The sequence below is a fragment of the Anabrus simplex genome, chromosome 7 (assembly GCF_040414725.1).
Source record: "Anabrus simplex isolate iqAnaSimp1 chromosome 7, ASM4041472v1, whole genome shotgun sequence".
NCBI lineage: Eukaryota > Metazoa > Arthropoda > Insecta > Orthoptera > Tettigoniidae > Anabrus > Anabrus simplex.
The window spans coordinates 263,234,451-263,258,348 of NC_090271.1; the positions used below are offsets into that span (position 1 = coordinate 263,234,451).

At 39.4% G+C, this 23,898-nt stretch overlaps 1 protein-coding gene across 1 annotated transcript in view; it reads left to right on the plus strand.

Moving 5' to 3' along the window:
- Positions 1-22,898, plus strand: part of LOC136877101 (ciliary microtubule inner protein 2B) — a 297,050-nt gene extending 274,152 nt beyond the window's left edge. Inside the window, exon 5 of the mRNA XM_067150917.2 lies at positions 21,564-22,898. Coding sequence (XP_067007018.2) covers positions 21,564-21,793 — 230 coding nt within the window. The 3' untranslated portion in view covers positions 21,794-22,898. The remainder of the gene's footprint in view (positions 1-21,563) is intronic.
- The last annotated feature ends 1,000 nt before the right edge of the window (positions 22,899-23,898 follow it).

The following is a 23,898-nucleotide window of genomic DNA, read 5'->3' on the forward strand; positions in this document are numbered from 1 at the left end:
GCTAGATAGCAGTAACACGTTCTCTTCCAATCTTTTACATTTAAAAAATGGAAAACATATGATACAAACAATTTACACTTTTATCACTCTTTCGAATGTTTCAGCCTTATCTTGAAGCATGATGTAAGACACTTCACACAAATACACACGTGATTTAAGCTCACGGTAAAATTATTGCAAGTTAGAAATGCACATACGGGAAAATTAATTATTTGCCGTCGTCAGCTTTAATTAGCCTTATGTAACATCTCAGAAAACAAATATATATAAAATTTCATGGCCTCACATACGGAAAACAGATGATCTATCGTTAATGAACGAGCGTAAATATACCGCTACACACAAAACATCTCCCTTGTTTACAAACACAACTAGGAAATACCACCACAATTTAGACGTAAACACATACCGCTCGTAGTCTGACATAACAAGTAGCAACTTCCCCGAGTTACTGACCTATATCTCACAATCCGGTTCAGCCACCTCACACGACAGGTATCTCCTTAAACTACTAATGTTGTACGAACCATTCATTACGCTCTCGCCATCCGCTAACTTGTAAGCACAGGGTCCTAGTTTTCTATGTACTTTATACGGGCCTTGATATAAAAGAAAAAATTTCTTTGTCACCTTATCCTCACTATTTGACAACATGGGAACTCTCACCAAAACCATATCACCTACCTCAAAGTTATCAAGTACCTTACGTTTCTGTTGCCTTTTACGTTTATCTCCAGATTTAATCAGGTTCTCCCGTGCCAGTCGGACGTAAAATTCAGCATTACGAGGGGGTTCCTCAGGCAAACCTAACACTCTCACTAATTCATTCTGAGGCTTACAACCAAAATGAACTTGTGACGGCGTCAATCTCGTGCTTTCATGTTGAACTGCATTGATCCATGTCTCTATGCGGGATAAATGAGCCACCCAGGCTGTATGCTTATCGAACACTAAGCATCTAAACATGCGAGATAACTCTTTCATAACGCGCTCACACATATTACCCTGAGGGTATCTAATAGATGAATGAACCTGTGTAATACCTAGCTCTCTAATTATGGACTTCCATTTTCTCGAAATAAATTGCGGTCCACTGTCTGATAATATTCTAAGAGGAGTACCTAATTCAGGGATATACTTCTCTTTGATTATACGACTACAAGATTTTCCAGTGGCTTTTCTCATACCGTATAATCTGACCAATTTCGAGAAGGCATCAATAATGACTAAAATATATTGGAAGCCGAACTGTCCCTTAACCACAGGTCCAAATAAATCAGTACACACCAAGTCACCAGGTCTTTCTGAGATTACTGCCTGACGAGGTCCTTCTAAATAGCGGTTAGGAACTTTGCTACGCTGACACAGATCGCAAGTGGAAAGAATTTTTCTTATATCTCTTCCCATCTTGTCCCATATAAAATTCTGTCGGATCTCATACAGAACTTTATTAGCTCCATAATGTCCTAATTCCTTGTGGATAAACCAAATCAATTCCACACGTAGCGCTTTGGGTACACAAATCCCCCAGAGATCCTCGCCACATTTCCTGGCTAGAAACCCGTTAACCAGTTTGTACGTGTGCCTACCATGCGACACAGTGAGCTGCTCTCCTCCCTGAAGTACAGACAAAGGTTCCCGACATTCTTCGTCTACCGACTGTTCAACCAATAGGTTACGTAGTCTATTTAGAGCAGTTTCATTTTCCTTAGACAGACATGTACATATAATAATGCCCTCACGTGGCTCTAGAAGGCTACCTTCTTCGCTCAACTTCGGATCACGTGACAATAAATCAGCAAGGACATTATTCTTTCCCTTAATGTGAGTTACCTTAAAATCATACTCTTGTAGGGCGAGTATCCATCTACTAACTCTGTTAGATGATAATTTACACTTGGATACAAAAGAAAGAGCATGATGATCCGTCCTAATTTCAAATTCGGTACCTAAAACATACATCCTAAATTTACTCAGGGAGTATACGATAGCTAGGAATTCAAGTTCCGTTATAGTATAACGCTTTTCAGCAGCACTTAAACCTCTGGAAGCTAAAGACACAATCCCTAAATTACCATCATCATCTTCTTGACATAGTGCACCAGCGATACCACAGTGAGATGCGTCCGTCAGCAACACATACTTCCTATCGGGCCTGGGGTATCTCAAAACAACCGCCTGCCTGAATCCTTCTTTTAATTTTAGGAAAGCTCTATCATGATCTTGTGTCCATTCCCACTTACTGCCAGCTTTCAATAGTTCTCTAAATGGCTCTAGTAAGTTACCAAATCTCACTACAAATCGTCTGAAAAAATTACATACACCAATATACGATCTGAGCTCCTTAATATTTCTAGGTGTCGTAGTATTCAATATTTTCTCAATTCTTGTGCTCTCAGGCGTCACTCCCATTGCCGATACACGGTGCCCCAAAAAAGTCACCTCTCGTCTACTGAAAACACATTTGTCAAGTTTCAGAGTAAAACCAGCATACTCTAATTTAGAAAAAACCCTCTCCAAGTGGTCCAAGTGCTCTTCAAAGGTACTAGATCCTATAACCAAATCATCGATATAAATAGTAGTATAATCTCCAGTATCATCTCCCAAGGCAATACTAAGTGCGCGAATAAGAGCTGCCGAACTCGTACGGGTCCCAAAAGGAACACGCCTAAATTGGTACAAACTATGCTTATAGCTGAAAGCAGTAAGAGGCCTGTCTTCTGATCTTAAAGGTATCTGCCAAAAACTACTCCTAAGATCTAACGTAGAAAACCAACTCTTACCCTGAAAATTCTGTATCAACTCTTCAATGGTTTGTGATCTCAACTGATCAGCACCAATACGTCGGTTCATCTCCCTGCCATCAATACACAAACGTATTGATCCATCAGACTTAGGCACAACAATTAAGGGATTAACATATTGACTGTTTGATAATTCAATCACATCGTCTGCTAACATAGCTTGAATTTGATCCTCTACGGCTTTTGCATATTTGTGTGGTATCGGATATCGCGGTCCGCTGAATGGAGTCTTATCCAGCACAGAAAAAGAATGTTCATACAGATGGGTAACACCAGGTTTCTCGGAGAAAATCTCCACGTGTTCACATAACACTTCAAATAACTTGTCCTTCTGGACTTCATTCAACTCATTTCTACTTACGGCTTCTTTCAAGCCACATATTTTATCCTCATGAATCCACAACTGACACAACTTCAGGCCCTCACTAGCCTCTTCATTTACTTTAGAAACCTCTTTCATTCTCCACACTGTACTAACTTCCGTTTTCCTCTGAATTTCCTCCTCAAACTTGACCTTAATATCCTCATTATTCCACCTCAAATTTAGCACTAGTTCATTGTAATTTAACTGAGCCAATTTTAACGTTAACCAGTCAGATCCCAAGATAAGATCAAATATCAAATGCGGAATTACCAAACATATCTGAACGCTAATAAAATTATTAATACTGATCGGGACAGCTACTTGTTTACAAATTTGCTTAGACCTCTTTCCAACAGCCGTAATGATGAAAGTAGACTTAACAGGCATTTCCTCCAACTGAATACCCTGTTTCACTAATGACTCATACCACTGAGAACTAATACATGATATTTGGCTACCAGAATCAATCAAAACTTTAACCCACGCCCCCCAGACTTTCAATTTAACAACGGGATTGACTACTTTATTACTTGAATCTCCATTATTCTGCTCGGGTTCATACAACAAATCGTCCCTAACATCGAGGTCATATGGTAACACTTTCATGGCAAGACACTTCGCTACCTCCGTACTAGGCTGGAATTCTGACCTAACATTACAGCCTCTCGTTAGTTTAAAGGTTCCCTTTGTGTATTGACGTTGGACTCATTAGTACATTGCTCTGGCCTCCGTTGGGAATTTCCTGTCCTATATTCAGCTGCTCCGCTCCTGCTGTTCTGCTGAGGTCTGAACTGATTGCGAGCTTCGTGATTCTGTGTACTACCGTTATGTCTCATTCCGTTGTGATGACTAAAGTTCTGAATATTCTCCGTTCTACTCCTAAGGTTACCTAAAGCATCAAAACTGCCCAGTAGGTTCTCCATCTCCTGAATAGTTCCAACTTTTTGCATACAGGCCGCTTCTCTCACCCTGTCCGGAAAATGTCTCAAAAGTAGTCTTACTACATCAGACCCCTCGGTTATACCATCGAAGTTCTGACAAATCATGACATGTGCCAGGAAGTACTCGGTCATAGTAACTCCCTCATGCTGTTTGTACCTCCCAAATACCACCCTTTCTCTCTCCCTAGCTTGTATCGCTTCATTCCAGAATTTCTCTCTAAATTTATTTCTGAATTCTTTCAGGTTCGTCATCGTCTGCCTATATACCATGAACCAAGACCGTGTTTCTCCTACAAAAGCATTGTCAATATTTTCCATAACGTCTTCCCAGTCCATAGACCCTTCCTCTAGACGCTTTTCAAACCGTTTTTCTATCATCTTAAGGAAATCTAGCGGGTTCGTTTGTTTCCCATTAAATTTAGGTAGTTCAATTTCCCTAATGTAGCTATTTCCTAGACATTGCCTTCCCGTGAAAACCTGTTTATCCTTTGCCACCTGTTTTAACTTATTTTCTGCTTTCTCCATCCGGCATTCTACATCTCTGTCTCTCCTATCAATTTCTCTCTCCAAATTAACCTGCTTCTCTTTCAATGTCCTAATTTCAATCTTATTCTCTTCAGCTATCGCAAACCTTTCTTCACTTGCCCGGGTCTCATCTTCTATTCTAAGCTTTACCGTGTCAATCTCTTGTTGGACGTGGTCTTTAAATATCCGTATTTCCCCTCTTTGAGTCTCAACTCTCTTATCAATACTAGTGACCTGCCTCATTACTTCCTCCCTAGTAGAGTTGTTTTCCTTCCTCATTAATTCCAGGAATTCACTTCTCTGTTCCGCAAACTTTTCTTCTACCTTTTTCCCTTGCCGTACATATTCACTTTCCTGGTCCTCTAATCGCTTATTAAAATGTTCATTTTTTACCACCAGATCGCGTAACTGCCTACTGTGTTCGTCCATTCTCCGATTCGCTTCCTCCTTATTTTCCCTCATCTCCCTACTTAATTCAGCTTTAGTTTGCTCTAACTGTTCTTTAAGTTCATATTTAATATTCTCAATTTTAGTGTTAGTTTGTTCTAATTCACTTTTAAGCTCAGATTTAGTTTGTTCTAATTCACCTTTAAGCTCAGATTTAGTTTGTTCTACATCTGCTTTAATTTGTTCCAATTCATTTTTTATTTCCGATTTACTGTCCTCTATCTTACTTAACATTAACTGCATCATTCCCATTAACTGATCATTATTATTACTTTCATTGTTAGTGTTTACTTCCGCTTCGCCCCCCATCCTACTATCATCTGACTCCATACTGACTTCTTTCTGTTTGCCTTCACTCTCCATACTACTTACACTTTTATCTTCAATTTCCTCTACAAGACTACACAACTCTTCCTCTGAACTCAATACATTATTGCCTTTTATCGCCCGTCCACTACGCAACATCCTCTCCTCTTTCGTCTGATCAGCCATGATCCTTCCCACAATCAAACACTCTTAATAAAACGTGGATATCCAAATTTTGCCCATAATACGAATTCTGATATCGTTACTGTCATTAACTGCTCCGTACTTAATGATTTTCTCGCCACACGTTGGAGCGGCATTTATGTGACTTCCCCTCTCGGAGAACAATCATCAAATGAGAAATGCAACCAAGCAAGCAAAGGGCGCCAATCTTTAAGTTGAGGACTTAAAGATAAAATTTATAATCAAGCTTGGACAGACTCTTATCACAGGGGTGAGGTGATAGTACACTAATCATTAAGCAGGAGAATTAGAAATCAAAAGGCTAATTAAGGCAGATTGATTACAATGAACTAGAAAAATACTATTTATTATATTTAAGATGAATGACGACGGTTTAACGAGAACTGAATTTAACATAGAAAATGAATTTAACAAAAAATTGAATGACTCTACTTCGCGAAAACTTGCAATATCTTTAACTCGCTTGCTCACCATGTCGTCTTGTTCTGCTGGTCCTTGGAAAGCTTCCCTCCTTGTAGCTGGAACATCACCGGTCGTCTTTGATATCTCTTCATCTGCAGCTCAGTACCATTCCTGCCTTACAAATTGCACCCACCACTAATTGGAAGATGACTTCAAAACTAACACTCCCTATTATGCTTTATCCCATAGATTGGAGATAAGCCCTATGTCACAGTTAGAAGAACCACCTTGGGTTATATGGAGAGGATACTCAATTAAGAATCCTTCCAACTTTACTGATAATGTTCTCTGAAGTTTCATTTCTATCTAGATTAAAACTATCTATTGACTTAGACTGGTTCAAACCGGTCTTATAGCCGTGCTGTACGTACTTCCTCATGAGAGTGGCTATACACCCCTCATTCAGAATTTCTAAGTATCGAGACGCAGAATCAAGTAGAAAATCAAGTAGAAGCCTCGTAGAAGATCGTAGAATAATGTAGAGAGACTCGCAGAAGCGAATAAGACGTTGTAGAGAGACCCTCCAGGAGCTCCAACACGTCCTTTTATAACCTTCTCTCGCGCTAATTACAGGCCGCTACCACGTGGTCCAATCAGATGACACTTCTCTCCCCACTCCAGAAATTAGAGTTGACGGGCCATATCCATAATATCAACTGTTCTTCTATTCGTCCTTTCACTCAGTATCCATGGCAACATGACGCTCCTTTGAAAATATAGGCGTTGATCAGTTCGAATAATTCTGGTCGAAATACGGTAGCTTACGTTAGGACGCGTGAACACGTGCTCGCTTTTCCCAGAACTTGGTGTCTAAATTTGTCCTTCCTTCCTCCTCGGTGATGTGGCAAGATAACTGAAATCTACTGCAAGTTAATTTCAACCAACTGTCGCAAGAATCTAAGTGAATATTAGGATATTCAGCCCTCGTTTATAAGTCGTAGTTACAAAGTAATGAAATGATAGTGAGCAAATGATTAAACATGAATTATAATACAATTACATACCAAATAAATATCATGACGTTAAATTCCTGAATTAATTACACATAATAAAATTAACATAATTACACTGTAACGTCTGGAACGTTACACTCTGTAGGTAAAAAGATTGACAAGACGCCAATATGCCACGACACAAGATTCATAGACCTTTTATCCACTGAGTTCATTGTGTCCTTACCATATTTTCAATGGTTTCATGTGTGACTGAAGATGTCCTATAAGAGGGACAAAACATGCATCACCAATATAGTTTAATATAATATTAATAAAGATGATTATGGTATTGTAAAGGTGGAACATTTATTGTTAAGATTTTCGCAAGTTAATAAAACGTCTGAGCGTGCTCGATGAAAATTCTGTGAAGCAGGATGCTACCCTTACTTAAACGTAGTCCAAGTGAGGATCTCTCAACTAACGGGTTTGGGACCACTGGTGGACGGCATAAGGTGGGCCATGATTCAGAATATGTCCAAGATCCCCACTTCCATTCTATAGCAGCTGGTATCCCGACTATCAGGGCCACTGACTGGGTAACCTACACCATGAACCATTACAACCAGTACACAAATAAAGAATAGAACTGTACAACTAGCCACCGATTGGCTTACAAAAATTAAACTAACAACGAAAATAATATTCAGAAAACAAAACACGTAAATACAATAACACAGCTAACACAGTAATACTCCAAATAATATCACAAAAGCCACTGAGAGCAAGCCAACCCTCGTGGCGATTGCTTCCTTAAAAATGGCATCGCTGTTTTCGTTGCCATAGTAACAGACCATTTTCGAGCAGCGTTAGTCAACGTTTTCTCTCCAGTGGCACTAAACGTCAGACTCCAACTCTCCTGTGCCATAGTATAGATTCAGGAAGAGCTATAACTTAAGGTTTCCATACTCTAAAATCTGAAATGTTGGCACATTTCTCTCATCAGCGAATTCCATTTATCGGTACCAACTTCGTCACATTTGTGAAATTACCAACGGGTTTGAGAGACAGCACTTCGGGTTTAGGAAAAGTTATTACTTTGAAGCTCAACTTGCAGGATTCCAGCAAGATATTTTAAATTCAGGATTCTATTTGTATTGACCTGTCCAAGGCTTTTGATAGAGTAGCCCATGGGAGACTACTGACTACTTTTATGTTGATAGGAGTAAAGAATGGGAATCGTAGATGTTTTGCAGATGATTTACTGTATAGAGTAGTAAATAAGTTACAGAATTGTGAGAAAATGCAAGAAAGACCTCGAGAATACTGTAAGATGGACGGCAGACAATGGTATGATGGTAAAGGGAATTAAAAGTCAGGTTGTAAGTTTCATCAATAGGGAAAGCCCGCTTAGTTTTAATTTCTGTGTTGATGGGGTGCAAGTACCTCAGAGGGATCATTGTAAGTAGGCCTACTTAGGTGTTAATATAAGGAAAGATCTTCATTGGGGTAATCCATTAACGTGGTTGTAAATAGGATCGCAGACCTCTTCATATGATTATGAGGGTATTTATGGGTTGTAGTAAGGATGTAAAGCAGAAGGCGCATAAGTCACTGGTAAAGCCCTAATTAGAGTATGGTTCTAGTGTATGGCATCCTCGACAGGATTACTTGATTTGAGAATTGGATAAGATCCTAACAAAAGGAGCAAGATTTGATCTGGGTGATTTCAGACAAAAGAGTAACAAACCAAACCCCATGGCGCAACCATGGCCTACCAAGCGACCGCTGCTCAGCCCGAAGGCCTATAGATTACGAGGTGTCATGTAGTCAGCACGACGGATCCTCTCGGCCGTTATTCTTGGCTTTCTAGACCGGGGCCGCCATCTTACCATCAGATATCTCCTCAATTGTAATCACGTAGGCTGAGTGAACCTCGAACCAGCCCTCAGATGCAGGTAAAAATCCCTGACCTTGCCGGTAATCGAACCCGGGGCCTCCGGGTAAGAGGCAGACACGCTACCCCTACACCGCGGGGCCGGCTTTCAGACAAAAGAGTAGCGTTACGAAAATGTTACAATCTTTGGGCTGGGAAGATTTGGGAATAAGGAGACGAGCTGCTGAACTACGTAGTATGTCCCGGGCTATTAGTAGACGGGTGGCGTAGAATGATAATAGTAGACGAATGAGCTTGAGTGGATTTTTTAAAAGTAGGAAAGATGAAGATAAAGTTGGAATTCAAAGGGAGTGATTACGGCAAGTATTCGTTCATAGGAGAGAAATAATTTACCAAGGGGGATGTAGGATACATTTCCAAGTTCCTTGAAATTATTTTTAAAAAATAGTAGGAACTGATAGGGAATCTGCCACTCAGGCGACAGACCTAAACGCAGACAAATTGTATTTTTTTTTTTATACCTCACTTTGCAGCTCACTAAATCTAATTCTCTTAAGAATTCTTTGTTAAGATACTGTACATTCACAGTTAATACCACATATATTAAAAACTACACCTACCACTGACCGATTTCTCTAAGAATCAATTTAAAACCCCATAATAAAAGCAACGTAGTTCGCACCTCTATTTAGAGTCCACCTCTTTTTCCGATCAAAAAGAAATCCAGAACCTGTTTCCATTCAATCGACCGGGTCAGGAATGTACTATACGCGCACTTTTTCTTGAGCCCGAAGCTCTCTAGTGCTGAATCGGTAAACATCGGTTATCTTCGACATCCATATCGGCAACCTTTGAAACACAAACTATGAATCGCTTATTCATCGCTGTACGACATCTGGCGTACACTTTGCAAACTAGTACTGTTGTTGTTTACACAGCAAAGCCAAACTATATAATTCATGCTAGTAACAAGATTCGCATTGAGAAATGTTATATAATGTTAAATAATGTATGTGTGACACAGTTGTTGACGTAAGATAATAAATGTTTAGAAAATTCATATCGATCGATCATATTATCGATTTAATTCAGATTTCATTTCCATCCAGTTGGCAGTATAACCGGAACTAGCAGCACTCCCTCCTTGCTCCTCACCCCGTAAAAATCGGGCTCAAGAAAAAGTGCGCATATAGTACTGAATGAAACCCCCATCTAGCGGCGAGGATAGGAATTGTGTACTTCTCTAGACCAGGCAATTTCTTGGTCTGACCTCTTTGAAATGACCATTTCCAGGGGAAAGTTTACTGTATACAGTATGTGCGTAAAACTGAAATAACACCTGTATTTACGCATGAAAAACTCGCTTAAGTTCCCGCATGTTTCCTTTTCTTCAATTGCCTTAGATGAATCTGTCGGCAGTGATGATGATGATGATGAGGAGGAGGAGGAGGAGGACGAGGAGGTGGATGTAGACATAACTGATGGTTGTGTCGGCATAGAACTGCCTGTACAGAATATGTCACTAGAGAAAGTGTTAAATAAAATCGAAACTTTAGAACACAGGCCTTGCTGAAAGAGTCTGTGAAATGAAATCATTGAAAAAGTGTGTTAAATATACAGGGTTGTGATAAATTACGTGAACCGAGTATATAAGCGTTAGAGGGTTGGTCATGCTGAAAAATAATTTGAAAAAATCATTTCACGCCCTTGTCATTTTATCAGCTGCTGAAGTTGGTCAGTTAGATCGCTTCGCGGGCGAATTCAGAGCTTTGCGATGCGGTGTTGCTATATCTGCACGAGAGTTAAGACAGACTTGAGACCACCAATCGAAGAAAAGAACTTCGCTAGGGGAGGGATTTGAATACAGACCTCCGAACTGACAGGATCGCGACATACGGTGACACCAGCTGAAACCCATTCTGTGTTTGTATTTGATGTAGATTTCTCGGCATCGGTAACTGCTAGGCGATCGGTCACATATGGGAATGTGGCATGCATGCAGTGGATTTGGGCTCACATTGCAATGCAAGCTTAGTCCGTGTCGACATCGCCAAGGTTCATTTATGCAGAGTTTGCTCCCGAGACCGACATTTTTTTTTTAACGGTATCCTTGTTTCACAAGAACAACACAAAGCGTTGTGGGGTTAATTTAGTGCTAAGTGCATTTATTCTTTTTAAGTGTAATTTATTTATTTATTTATTTATTTATTTATTTATTTATTTATTTATTTATTTATTTATTTATTTATTTATTTATTTATTTATTTATTTATTTATTTATTTTTCCTTTTGGAGAGGGAATTTGGTTGAATGTTGACTAGGTTTCAACAAACATACATTTTATTTTCAACAAGACTTCATTCATAAAAATTATTTATTTTTGGAACTAAAATTTCCAACCCTAATAATTGAAAATTATTTTCAGTTAACTTTTACTAAACCACACAGATTTCAACATTCTTATACAGTACCGGTAACCGGTAAACAATAAACTCGCGTTTACAGTAACAATAAAAAACAAAATAAAAATAGTTTCATTAACAAATCATCAACATCATCATCTGTTTACCCTCCAGGTTCGGTTTTTCCCTCGGATTCAGCGAGAGATCCCACCTCTACCACCTCAAGGGCAGTGTCCTGGAGCTTCAGACTCTTGGTCGGGGATACAACTGGGGAGTATGACCAATACCTCGCCCAGGCGGCCTCACCTGCTATGCTGAACAGGGGGCCGTGTGGAGGGATGGGAAGATTGGAAGGGATAGGCAAGGAAGAGCGAAGGAAGCGGCCGTGGCCTTAAGTTAGGTACCATCCCGGCATTCGCCTGGAGGAGAAGTAGGAAACCACGGAAAACCACTTTCAGGATGGCTCAGGTGGGAATCGAACCCACCTCTACTCAGTTGACCTCCCGAGGCTGATTGGACCCCGTTCCAGCCCTCGTACCACTTTTCAAATTTCGTGGCAGAGCCGGGAATCGAACCCGGGCCTCACGCTAACCACTACACCACAGAGGCGGACTTCATTAACAAATAAGAAACATTTTACAAGAACTAATATTGCTCGAAATGTTTTCACGAGCACGAATGTAAGAATGGCAACACTGCGTCATTGAATCTACAATTTTTCTTAACTGCATTTGGCCTTTAACTTCATCGAAAGATAAAATTATTCCAGCAACAAGTTCCTCGACTGAATCCACAGGGGTTGCGTGCACAGTTGTTTTGGCGTACCCCCACACGAAAATGTCTAGGGGTGTTAAAACTCGCGAACGAGGGGCCAGGCAACTGGTGGGGCTTCGTCATGCTGGTATCACCTTGCTCGACGTGTCGCAAGCGGAACCTCTTCTAAATAAACTGACAATACACTTTGTAGAAAAGCTAGGTAGCGTACCTCCTTCTAAACAGGGAAGGAGTAGGGTGTGGCCCACCAGTCACCGATAATACCTGCCCAAATATTTACACTAAATATGTTCTAATGCGAACTGACGTGACTTTCGGCGAAGAGGGAAATGTTGCAATTTTTGCATGAGATAGGGGTACAGACTTTCCTCGCCCAGAACATCCTGCACAACAGAGTGTGAAGCCTGACGAAAAAATAAATAAAACACGTTGCTATTCCAGACAGTTTGTATATAAGACAGCATGTGAATTTTACGTACGTTACCTTCAAAGCATTACCGATAACCCTCGAACTCGTACTTTTAATTTTTTTAACAAATTGCTTTACGTCACACTGACAGAGATGGGCGTTATGGCGACAACGGGATAGGAAAGGACTAGGAGGGGAAGGAAGCAGCCGTGGCCTTAATTAAGGAACAGCTCCAGCATTTGCCTGGTGGGAAAATGGGAAACTATTGTAAACCACCATCAGGGTTGCCACAGTGAGGTTCGAACCAACTATCTTACGAACGCAATCTCACAGCTGCGCGACCCTAACCACACGCCCAACTCGCTCGGTCGTACTTTGATCTCCATTAATCATTTTAAGTACATTTTCTTTAAAAGTTACTGTTCTTACGGATCGGCACCATCCAGTGTCGTGTTTGTTTACACAGACATTCCCGCTCTCTCGAATTCTTCAATCCACCAATTGAAATTTATTGCTGCACGGAATGACACAGAAGCCTCCGTGGCTCAGGCGGCAGCACGCCGGCTTCTCATCGCTGGGTTCCGTGGTTCAAATCCCGGTCACTCCATGTGAGATTTGTGCTGGACAAAGCGGAGGCGGGACAGGTTTTTCTCCGGGCACTCCGGTTTTCCCTGTCATCTTTCATTCCAGCAACACTCTCCAATCTCATTTCATTTCATTAATCATTGCCCCAGAGGAGTGCGACAGGCCTCGGCAGCCGGCACAATTCCCATCCTCGCCGCTAGATGGGGTCTTCATTCATTCCATTCCTGACACCCGGTCAAATGACTGGAACAGGTTGTGGATTTTCAATGACACAATGAGGAAATCTTTCATTGTTTATCCTCCGTGCCTCTGCTCCATTTTGATGAGCAGCGCCAAATGCGTATCAGCAAACTCTGCATTAGTAAACCATCTACCGGGCGAGTTGGCCATGCGCTTGTGGGCGCATAGCTGTGAGCTTGCATGCGGGAGATAGTGGGTCCGAACCCCACTGTCGGCAGCCCTGAAGATGGTTTTCTGTTCTTTCCCATTGTCACACCAGGCAAATGCTGAGGTTGTACGTTAATTAAGGCCACGGCCATTTCCTTCCTACTCTTATGCCTTTCCTGTCGGTGCAACATAAAGACAATTGTAAAAAAAAACTAAAAAATCTCAGTCACTACTGATCTGCATTTAGGGCAGTCGCCCAGGTAGCATGTTTTCCTACATGTTGTTTTCCTAGCCCCTTCTTAAATGATTGCAAAGAAATTGGAAATTTATTGAACATCTCCCTTGGTAAGTTATTCCAATCCCTAACTCCCCTGAAGATGGTTTTCCGTGGTTTCCCATTTTCACACCAGGCAAATGTCGGGGCTGTACCTTACTTAAGGCCACGACAGCTTCCTTCCAATTCCTAGGCCTTTCCTATCCCATCGTCGTCGTAAGACATATCTGTGTAGGTGCGACGTAAAGCAAATAGCAGCCTAACTCCCCTTCCTATAAACGAATATTTGCCCCAGTTTGTCCTCTTGAATTCCAACTTTATCGTCATATTGTGATCTTTCCTACTTTTAAAGATACCACCCAAACTTATTCGTCTACTGATGTCCTCCCACGCCATCTCTCCACTGACAGCTCCGAACATACCACTTAGTCGAACAGCTCGTCTCCTTTCTCCCACGTCTTCCCAGCCCAAACTTTGCAACATTTTTGTAACGCTACTCTTTTGTCGAAAATCGCCCAGAACAAATCGAGCTACTTTTCTTTGGATTTTTTCCAGTTCCTGAATAAAGTAATCCTGGTGAGGGTCCCATACACTGGAACCATACTCTAGTTGGGGTCTTACCAGAGACTTTTATGCCCTCTCCTTTACATCCTTACTACAACCCCTAAACACCCTCATAACCATGTGCAGAGATCTGTACCCTTTATTTACAATCCTATTTATGTGATTACCCCAATGAAGATCTTTACTGATATTAACACCTAGATACTTACAATGATCCCCAAAAGGAACTTTCACCCCATCAACGCAGTAATTTAAACTGAAAGGACTTTTCCTATTTGTGAAACTCACAACCTGGCTTTTATCCCCGTTTATCATCATACCATTGTCTACTGTCCATCTCACAACATTAACGAGGTCATTTTGCAGTTGCTCACAATCTTTTAACTTATTTATTACTCTGTACAGAATAACATCATCTGCAAAATGCCTTATCTCTGATTCCACTTCTTTACACATATCATTGATATATATAAGAAAACATAAAGGTCCAATAATACTGCCTTGCGGAATTCCCTTCTTAATTATTACAGGGACAGATAAAGCTTCACCTACTCTAATTCTCTGAGTTCTATTTTCTAGAAACAGAGCCACCCATTCAGTCACTCTTTTGTCAGGTCCAATTGCACTCATTTTTGCCAGTAGTCTCCTATGATGTATCCTATCAAATGCCTTAGACAGGTCAATCGCAATACAGTCCAATTGACCTCCTGGATTCAGGAGGTCAATGGAATATTATGACGTTATGACACTAGACAGTTTCAGATCTCAGCCTCTTCAGCATCGAATGCGCCATCCATGGATATTATTGAAATCATCAATGATTTTGCATTACTTTCTTTAGAATCAAATGTGAGGACAATAATTAAGTTTTAGGAATGTAAAGACAAAAGATAGAAACATATATTCATTTACGTTGTATTTCAATTCCTACAAAATATTTCACTTTCAAAGTAAAAGCTATTAATAATAATAATAATAATAATAATAATAATAATAATAATAATAATAATAATAATAATAATAATAATAATAATAATAATAATAATAATAATAATAATAATAATAATAATAATAATAATAATAATAAATTTATTTAAACATTGCCTTTTACAGAGGTTGCCTCCAATTACAAACGGCAGTACATACATAGAACATTTAAAAGGTTGAAGAAATTCAATAAAAGAGAACAGAACAAAACTAAATAAACAAAATGAGTCAGTGAGTCTGTCTCGCTGACAAACAAAGCATCTTCGTGTATAACCATAATTTGCTTTTAAATTATAGTAAGTGCATTAACTAATATTATTATTGAAAAAAGAGCTATGGTAATATGAAATACTCTATTCATAAGACAAAATTTACAATGAAGTGATGCACAGTATCGGGAATATATTGGGAATATTTAATAACGACAGCTTATTACTAACCATAAAGAAACTTCATAAATCACATAATGTAAACCAATGTGAAGCAGAAATTTGCAAATTGGCACTGCAAAATCAATAGTATTAACATTCAAGGCTATTTGTTTAAACTGTTTACATACTCGTATTCTAACCAATGGTGAATTTCTTTGACTAACTGACATGGAACGTCCACAGTAGAGTGGTTGCCGTATCTTCAAATTAGTTAACTTTACACTGAAGTTCACCCTAGCAAGTAATAATAATAATGCCATGTGGCCTCCGAAGAGGCCTGATGCAGGTCTTTTGATTTGACTCCCGTAGGCGACCTGCGTGTCATGATGATGAAATGTTGATGAAGACAGCATACACACTCAGTCCCTGCACCATGGGAATTAGCCAATTATGGTTAAAATTCCCGACCCTGTCGGGAATCAAACCCGGGACCCCTGTGACCAAAGGCCAGTACACTAACCATTTAGCCATGGAGCCGGACACCCTAGCAAGTTTTTATATGTGTGTGGCTATTTCTAACCGAGTGCAGCCCTTGTAAGGCAGACCCTCCGATGAGGGTGGACGGCATCTGTCATGTGTAATACCAATATAAATGGTCCGTTATTGGACATTATAAATTTTCCAGCTAACTCATTCTTGGTTGCCAGCGTTTCGCCCTCGTGTGCTAGGGTGGGCTCATCAGTTGGTACCTAGCACACCTTCCTAGCTGGAAAATTTATAATGTCCAATAACAGACCATTTATATTGGTATTATAAATTTACTCATTCTGGACAAGTATTTCAGATTCCTTATGGGAATCAACATCTATATAATCTGTCATGTGTAGGTAACTGCGTGTTATTGTGGTAGACGATAGTGTTGTGTGTGGTGTGTGAGTTGCAGGGATGTTGGGAACAGCACAGTCACCAAGCCCCCGAGTCAGTGGAATCAACCAATGAAGGTTAAAATCCCTGACCCAGTCGGGAATCGAACCCGGGACCCTATGAACCGAAGGACGGTATGCTGACCATTCAGCCAACGAGTCAGACACTCTAGCAAGTAAATTGATATCATCTATTATACCATTTATTATTTCATACAGAAATACTTGCTGATTAACTTTTCTTTGATTGATAAGAGATGACAGATAACAACAAACATGAAGATACAAAAGGAAAAGGACAATCTCTGCCTCCGTGTTCTCATGTTTGTCCTCAACTCCTCTTTCCATTGCTCCTTCTCCCCATACTGATCTGCCATTGAATGTATCCTATTCGTATTCCAAACTTTCTTTACATGATTTGATTCATTACTTGTTGTTCCTTTCTGTTACATATACCAGCCCACTGGAATCTACTTCTCTTTCTGTTTTTAAAATACAAATGGTAAAATACCTTATCTTACCTTTTCTAGACTACTGTGACTCTGTACTTATGGACATATCTCAAGACAGTAATAAAATGCTCGAACGGAGTTTAAACACCTGTACCAGCTGTTAAGCTTCGATATGATTCTCACATTTCACTTTATTATAGGGAGTTGTCATGGCTTCGTGTTCATAAGCATTGCAGTCTCCACATGTTATCCCTTCTGCATGGTGTAATAAACTCAGGTGTAATGGATTACCTATCATAAAACTTTAATTACCTCTCCTTACGTCATAACCATGATACACGATCTGGCTCCTCTTTAAACACATCTCTCAGTCACTCCATCGCTTACCACCGCTCCTTTGTAGTCACTGCCGCTAGGTTGTGGAATGCCTTCCTTACTAACATTAGAGATTTCCGTCCTTGTAGGAGATTTAAGATGAATTGCCGAAATCACTTGCTGAATACTCCAGCTCACTTGTACGATGAGTGATGTGTGAATGAGCATATCTTCATAAAAATGAGAAGTTGAGTTTCTAGTTATAGGTTTTCCCTGTGTTTCCTTCTTTTATTATTACTATTGTTAGTTTTATAATTATGATCATGTTCATTCATATTGCCATGATCATCATCATCATTTCCCATTATCCAGCTGTAGCCAGGTAGGGGCAAATATGATTCCTCTCCACTTTCTTTGGTCTTTCCACCACTCCTCCTCCAACAATGTGTCCCAGTCCAGGTTTCTTTATCTAATACTGCCTTGGATTGTGTCCTTCCATCTCAATCGTGGTCGTCCTTGCATTTGCATTTCCATCACCTTTTTGGCATTCTTTCATCACTCATTTGCTTTATGTGCCCAAACCATCTTAATCAGCTCTTCTCTGTTCTATCATTCATTTTTCCCACTCCAATTTCTTCCCAGATTTCTCATTCATTATTTTGTCTCTTCTACTCTTCTGCATCATACACCTCAAGAACATTTTGGCTGCCTGCATTTGACTCTCATCCTTCTTTGTCATTGTCCAAGTTTCTGCTCTGTAAGTTGTTATGGGTACATAATACATCTTGTACATAGTTTCCTTTGCTTCCATTGGCACATCTTTGTCCCATAATATGTTTCTTACACTATGATAGAAACAGCTTCCAGTTTGAATCCTCTTACTAATTTCAGCATCCAATCGAGAATTCTCCATTAATTCACTCCCCGGGTATTTGAACATCTCCACTACTTCCAGGAGCTTGTCTGCAAGTCTAATCATACCTTTCTCTTCCTTTTACTTTTTTACTTTTTTTCTATACTTATTTTCAATCCACATTCTTCAATCTTCCCTTTCACCAGATCCAACTGTTCTTGAACCTTCATGTTGTCTTCTCCCCAAATCACAATATCATCTACAAATAACAACATGTTCATTTCTCTTCCTCCACATGTTGCTTTTGCTGTTTTCATTATGTCATCCATTACTATTGTAAACAGGATTGGTGATAGAATCCCTGTCTCAGCCCACTAGTGATTTTGAACCAACTTGTGTTTGCATGCAACTACAACATTCCTTGTACATTGCCATGATCATTTTTATTAATCCCTGTCCAGTTCCTTTTTGCACCAGACTGTCCCAAACTTTATTCCTGGGGACATTGTCATATTCCTTTTCAATGTCAATGAATGTCATCACCATATCATTCCCATACTCCCATTGCTTTTCCATTAGTTGTCTCATAATGAAAATAGGCTCTATTGTTGACCTTCCACTTCTGAAACCACAATGATTTTCCTGTTTCTGATATTCACCCTCAACCTTATCCTACTTTACAGTATCCTCTCCATTATCTTAGCAACATGGGATATCAGAGTAATTCCCCTGTAGTTCTTCAATACTTTCTTATCACCTTTCTTGAAAATTGGGATGGTTATTCCTTTTTGCCAATCCTCAGGGACCTCCTTATTCTCCCAGACAATCCTGAGAACTCAATATGTCCACTGCAGGCCTACAACTCCAGCTGCCTTTATCATCTCCACCAAAATTTCATCTATTTCAGCAGTTTTTCCATTCTTCATCATTCTTATTGCCATTTCAATTTCATTCATTGTAATTTATTTATCCATTTCTTCATCAACTAATTGCCTTCCCTGGTGGTCCGTTGAATGACTGTCATTATTTCTCATGTTCAGCAACTTCTGAAAATACTCTCTCCATCTATTTCTTATTTCTTTTGGCTTTGTTAATATTATGCCGTCTTCATCCTTCACAAATCTGGTGTTTACGTGATCTCTCTTTTTGTTTCTTAAGGTACCATACAATAATTTCTTGCTGCCCTACATATCATCACTCAATTTCTGTGTGAATAAGGCCCAGCACTTCCTCTTTTCTTCCTCCACTACTTTCTTGGCCAAAATCTTTGCCTCCACATATTTTCTTCTACTTTCTTCAGTCTTAGACGTTTTCAATGTTTTCCATGCCATTTTCTTTTCCTTCACTTTACTCTTTACCCTAATCATTCCACCAGTGTGTCTCTTTGTCTTTCACATTTACTGATGTTCTACCACATACCTTTTCTGCACATCCAACCAGTGCTTCCTTAAATCTTTTACAGTCATCTTCAACATTCCCCGTCTCCGTCCTGGGTACAAAGGTATTATTTCCCTTTGAAATTCTTCTTGTATGCTTTTCTCCTTCAACTTGTATACTTTAATTCTTTTCTCTCTTCTTAATGGGGGTTTTTCAATCTTTCCCACTTTTAGTTTTCCTATCACAACTCTATGATCTCCACCAAAGGCTTCTTCAGGCATGGCTGTAACACCTAAGAGATTCTTCCAGTGTTCTTTCTTGATGATTATATAAGCAATCATGGTCTTTGTTCGTCTGTCTCCCCAACCATACCTTGTAATCTTCTGACTGTTTTTTTTTCCTAAAGCAGGTTTTTCCAACAATCATTTGGTTCTTCATGCAAAAATCCACCAACAACTTGCCTTCTGGATTTACATTTCCATATCCAAAGGGCCCTACAACATCTTCCTTTCCTTGTCTTTCCATTCCAACTTGTGTATTTAGATCTCCCATCAATAGCACTTCCTTATCTTCTATCTGTCTCTCTACTTCCTCTAAAAAGTCCTCTAGATGTTCATCTATGCAACCCATTTGTGGGGCATACAACTAGAAAAGATCTTTCATGCCATTTTCAAACCGGAGTCTCATCACCATCATCCTATTGCTGACGCATTTTGTAGGCTCCACATATTCTTGGATTTCTTTTTTAAGTATGATGGCCACTCCATTTTTTGCTTCAGGTCCTCTGCTGTAAAATACAGCCTGTATCCTTCTTTCAGAGGAATCTCTCCCGTATCCCTCTTCTTGATCTCACACAGTCCAAGTATGGTTATAGCTTTTTCTATCATGAAGTCAACCAGTTCTTCTGTCTTTCCCGTCAGTGTCAGTACATTAATTGTTGCAATTTTGATGTACTGCTACTATATTTTTAATGATTTGTTGTATTTTTTAATTAATTTACATTTCTGTTAAAACAAACAAACTCACTCACTCACTCACTCACTCACTCACTCACTCACTCATGTACTGCAGACTGGAGATCTGTTAGAATCTGTCAAGTGTTGAAGCCTATCCTCCTGATGATGATGATGATGCAAAGTAGAAAGGAGTTCTGAGAATAAATGAATGAAGAACTGAAATTGACTGAGGAGAAATTCCACCTATTTGAATAGTAGTGGTGGTGGTAGTGATTATCGTTGTAAGAGGAAGTACAACTAGGCAACCATCCTCTATTAACACTAATCAGAGAGAAAAAATAGAAGAGGTCCAAGACTTTGAAAAATTAAGTTATCAGCCAAAAAAAACAAGGGCTGTGAAGGGCAGGAAAATGAAAGACTCCCTAAGCCACAGAAACCTAATACCATCAGGGTAGGAAAAGTGACTAAGTGAGGTCAGATAGGATAGATGAAATTGAGGAGCCTGGCACAAGTAAGTGGAAGCAATGCCAGGACTCATCTGAGGGCGCCGTAGTCGGCAATCCACGCTCCCAAGTTAAGAGCCCCTCAGGTCACCTATTTGGAGACAGCAGAGTACGAAAATGTGGAGATTGTCCTTGTCCCTTTTTATTTCCATATTTGTCTTTGTTTCCTCTTTCTGTTGCTTTCTCTTTCCACACTGACCTGTTAGTGTGTTTGTCCCATTATGTGTTGCTATTCACATTTCTGTCATTCTATACATGACTTGACTGCTTATTATGTGCCTTTAGTGTGTTAACTGTCCAAGCAGAATCAGTCAATCAGTTAATTAGGCTTTACGTCCCACTAACTACTTTTATGGTTTTCAGAGCAAAATCAGTTAAGGCACCCACCCAGCAAGTGGGGCATTTTAGCTCAAGTCCCAAGTTTGGTCACTTATTCAGGTCCTTCATCTTCAATCACAACCACTTTAAGAGAAGATATTCTCTTAAGCCCTTCCTGAAGTGTACAATATAATATTTTTGTTGATAACATGATTCTATTCTCCCTTACAGACAGCCACATCTCTCCTGACTTCCCACCAATAGCAGGCTACACAGGCCACATACCTCGCCTCCGTGTGACAGATGCCTCTTTGAGCCAACGATACAATATTGCAGCTCGTCAAGGGCTTGCCATGCTCCAGAAAGAAAGAGAGAAGAGACGTGGAGTACACTCGGCTAACGATGCAGTGAGGACAGCACTCAACAAATCAGAAGATCGATATACAACACCAGCAATGTAATCTTCCCAATGAACATATGTATGTGAGCCTTTACAGGAAAGGAAATATACAGTTAGAATAGCATTTTTCCCAGCAGAGCAAACAAATATGAACTTGACTGAAATACAGTAGTAGAGTTTAAGTGCTTTATAAATTGTATGAATTTATAAAGTACTATAAACTTTTCTTACTGGACTACTTGTTTTATCAAAAGTCCAGTAAATGCTTGTTAGCATATCTGTATCAGAAGGGCAGAATTTTATTGAAATATCTGGTTTAATTTTCTTTTCCTGAAATTCCTCACATATTATGATTTGCAAATACATTATGTGAGAATGTTGTTACAAAATACTCCTTTAAATAACACATCAAAACTATTTGTTTGTTACAGATGAAGTTCGTGTAACTTTTGCATTGTATTTCCTGTTTTGAAATTATGGTACTTGCAGTAATGATCCAAATTAAGCACAACAGAAAATGATTAAGCTTCACCGGTCTTCACAATGATACTTTTATTTTTCCAAAGATCTACACTAGAAAAGAAGATTGATATACTGTACATGGAAAGAAAGGTCTGCTAAAAGACAATTCAGTCATTATCTGCCTTACTTTTGAGGCATTTTCTTTATATTTTTGAAGTTGCTTAATGTCAGCAAAGGTACAGATGTATCACTATGACAGCTTTAGTCTGGACTTCAGCAAGGAACACATTATTGTCATCTGACACACCTTCCATCCAGATTGTTTTGAATTCATAACATAATATTACTTACACTTCCTCGCAGTGCAAACTCAGTCCAAAACCTAGCAATAGAATGTTAAGTACTAAAATTAAATAAGATAGAGATTTTGATTATTAGTCCAACTCTTTGGCTGAATGGTCAGCATCCAGGCCTTCAGTTTAGAGAGTCCCACAGTCGATTCCCAACCAGGTCAGGGATTTTAACCGTGTCTGCTTTATTATTCTGAAACACATCATTGTAAATATATCCTGCCACATAAGGCTGGGGTTAGGAAGGGCATCCAGACATAAAACAAGGACAAGTTTATAAGTGAGACACAGTTTGCCATACCTGCGATCCCACCGGTGTGGGAAATGTGGCAAACAAGGGGAAGAAGAATACTATTCTCTTTACTAATAATATTGTTATTATGATAATACTCTGTTTAAAATTTTAAGACACCTTGGACTACACCCCAAATTAATAAACATGATAAAATTGACTCTCACCAATACCAAGTCAAAAGTGAAGTTTAGGGGTGAAACATCAGAGACATTTGAAATTAAAACTGGACTACGGCAGGGAGATGGGCTCTCACCACTATTATTTAACTGTGCTCTAGAAATGGTAATGAGGGAATGGTTTAGAAAATGTCCCCCCAAAATAAAGATTGGCCGAAAAATCAAAACAAATTGCCTGGGTTTTGCTGACGATTTAGCATTACTAGCAGTGGACATAAAAGAAGCAAAAACCCAGATATCAGAACTTCAAAACATTGCAAATAAAATTGGCCTCAAAATATCATTTGAAAAAACAGAAATTATGCCCCAAAAACCAACACAGCTAAAAGAAGTCACCATAAATGGTAATAAAATCAAAATAGTAACTCAGTTTAAATATCTTGGAGAAGTAATAACACATAACTTAAATGAAAAAATCTCAATCCAAGTAAGAACAAATAGATTAGCTAAAGCACAAAAATTAACATGGGATATCTACAAAAAGAAATGTCTATCAATAAATACAAAAATAAAACACTACAACACAGTTATAAAACCGGAAGCTACATATGCAGCAGAAACACTCTTTTACCTGAATAAACAATCAAAGACTGACAGACTTCAGAAAATTGAAAGGAGGATTGGAAGAACCTGTATCAACAAAAAATATCAGAAAGATGGACAGTGGCGGTTAATACCTAACAAAGTCGTGTACAAAGAGCTAGAACCCATTACAGATACTATGCGTAAGAGGAGACTGGGATTCTTTGGACATATCATGAGGATGCAGGACTCGAGACTTCTGAAACCACTAGTACAACACAATCTCGTCTCAAAAAATACCACAACAGGATGTAAATGGATCAGAGAAGTAAGAGAGGATCTGAAGGAAATAGGCCTTACA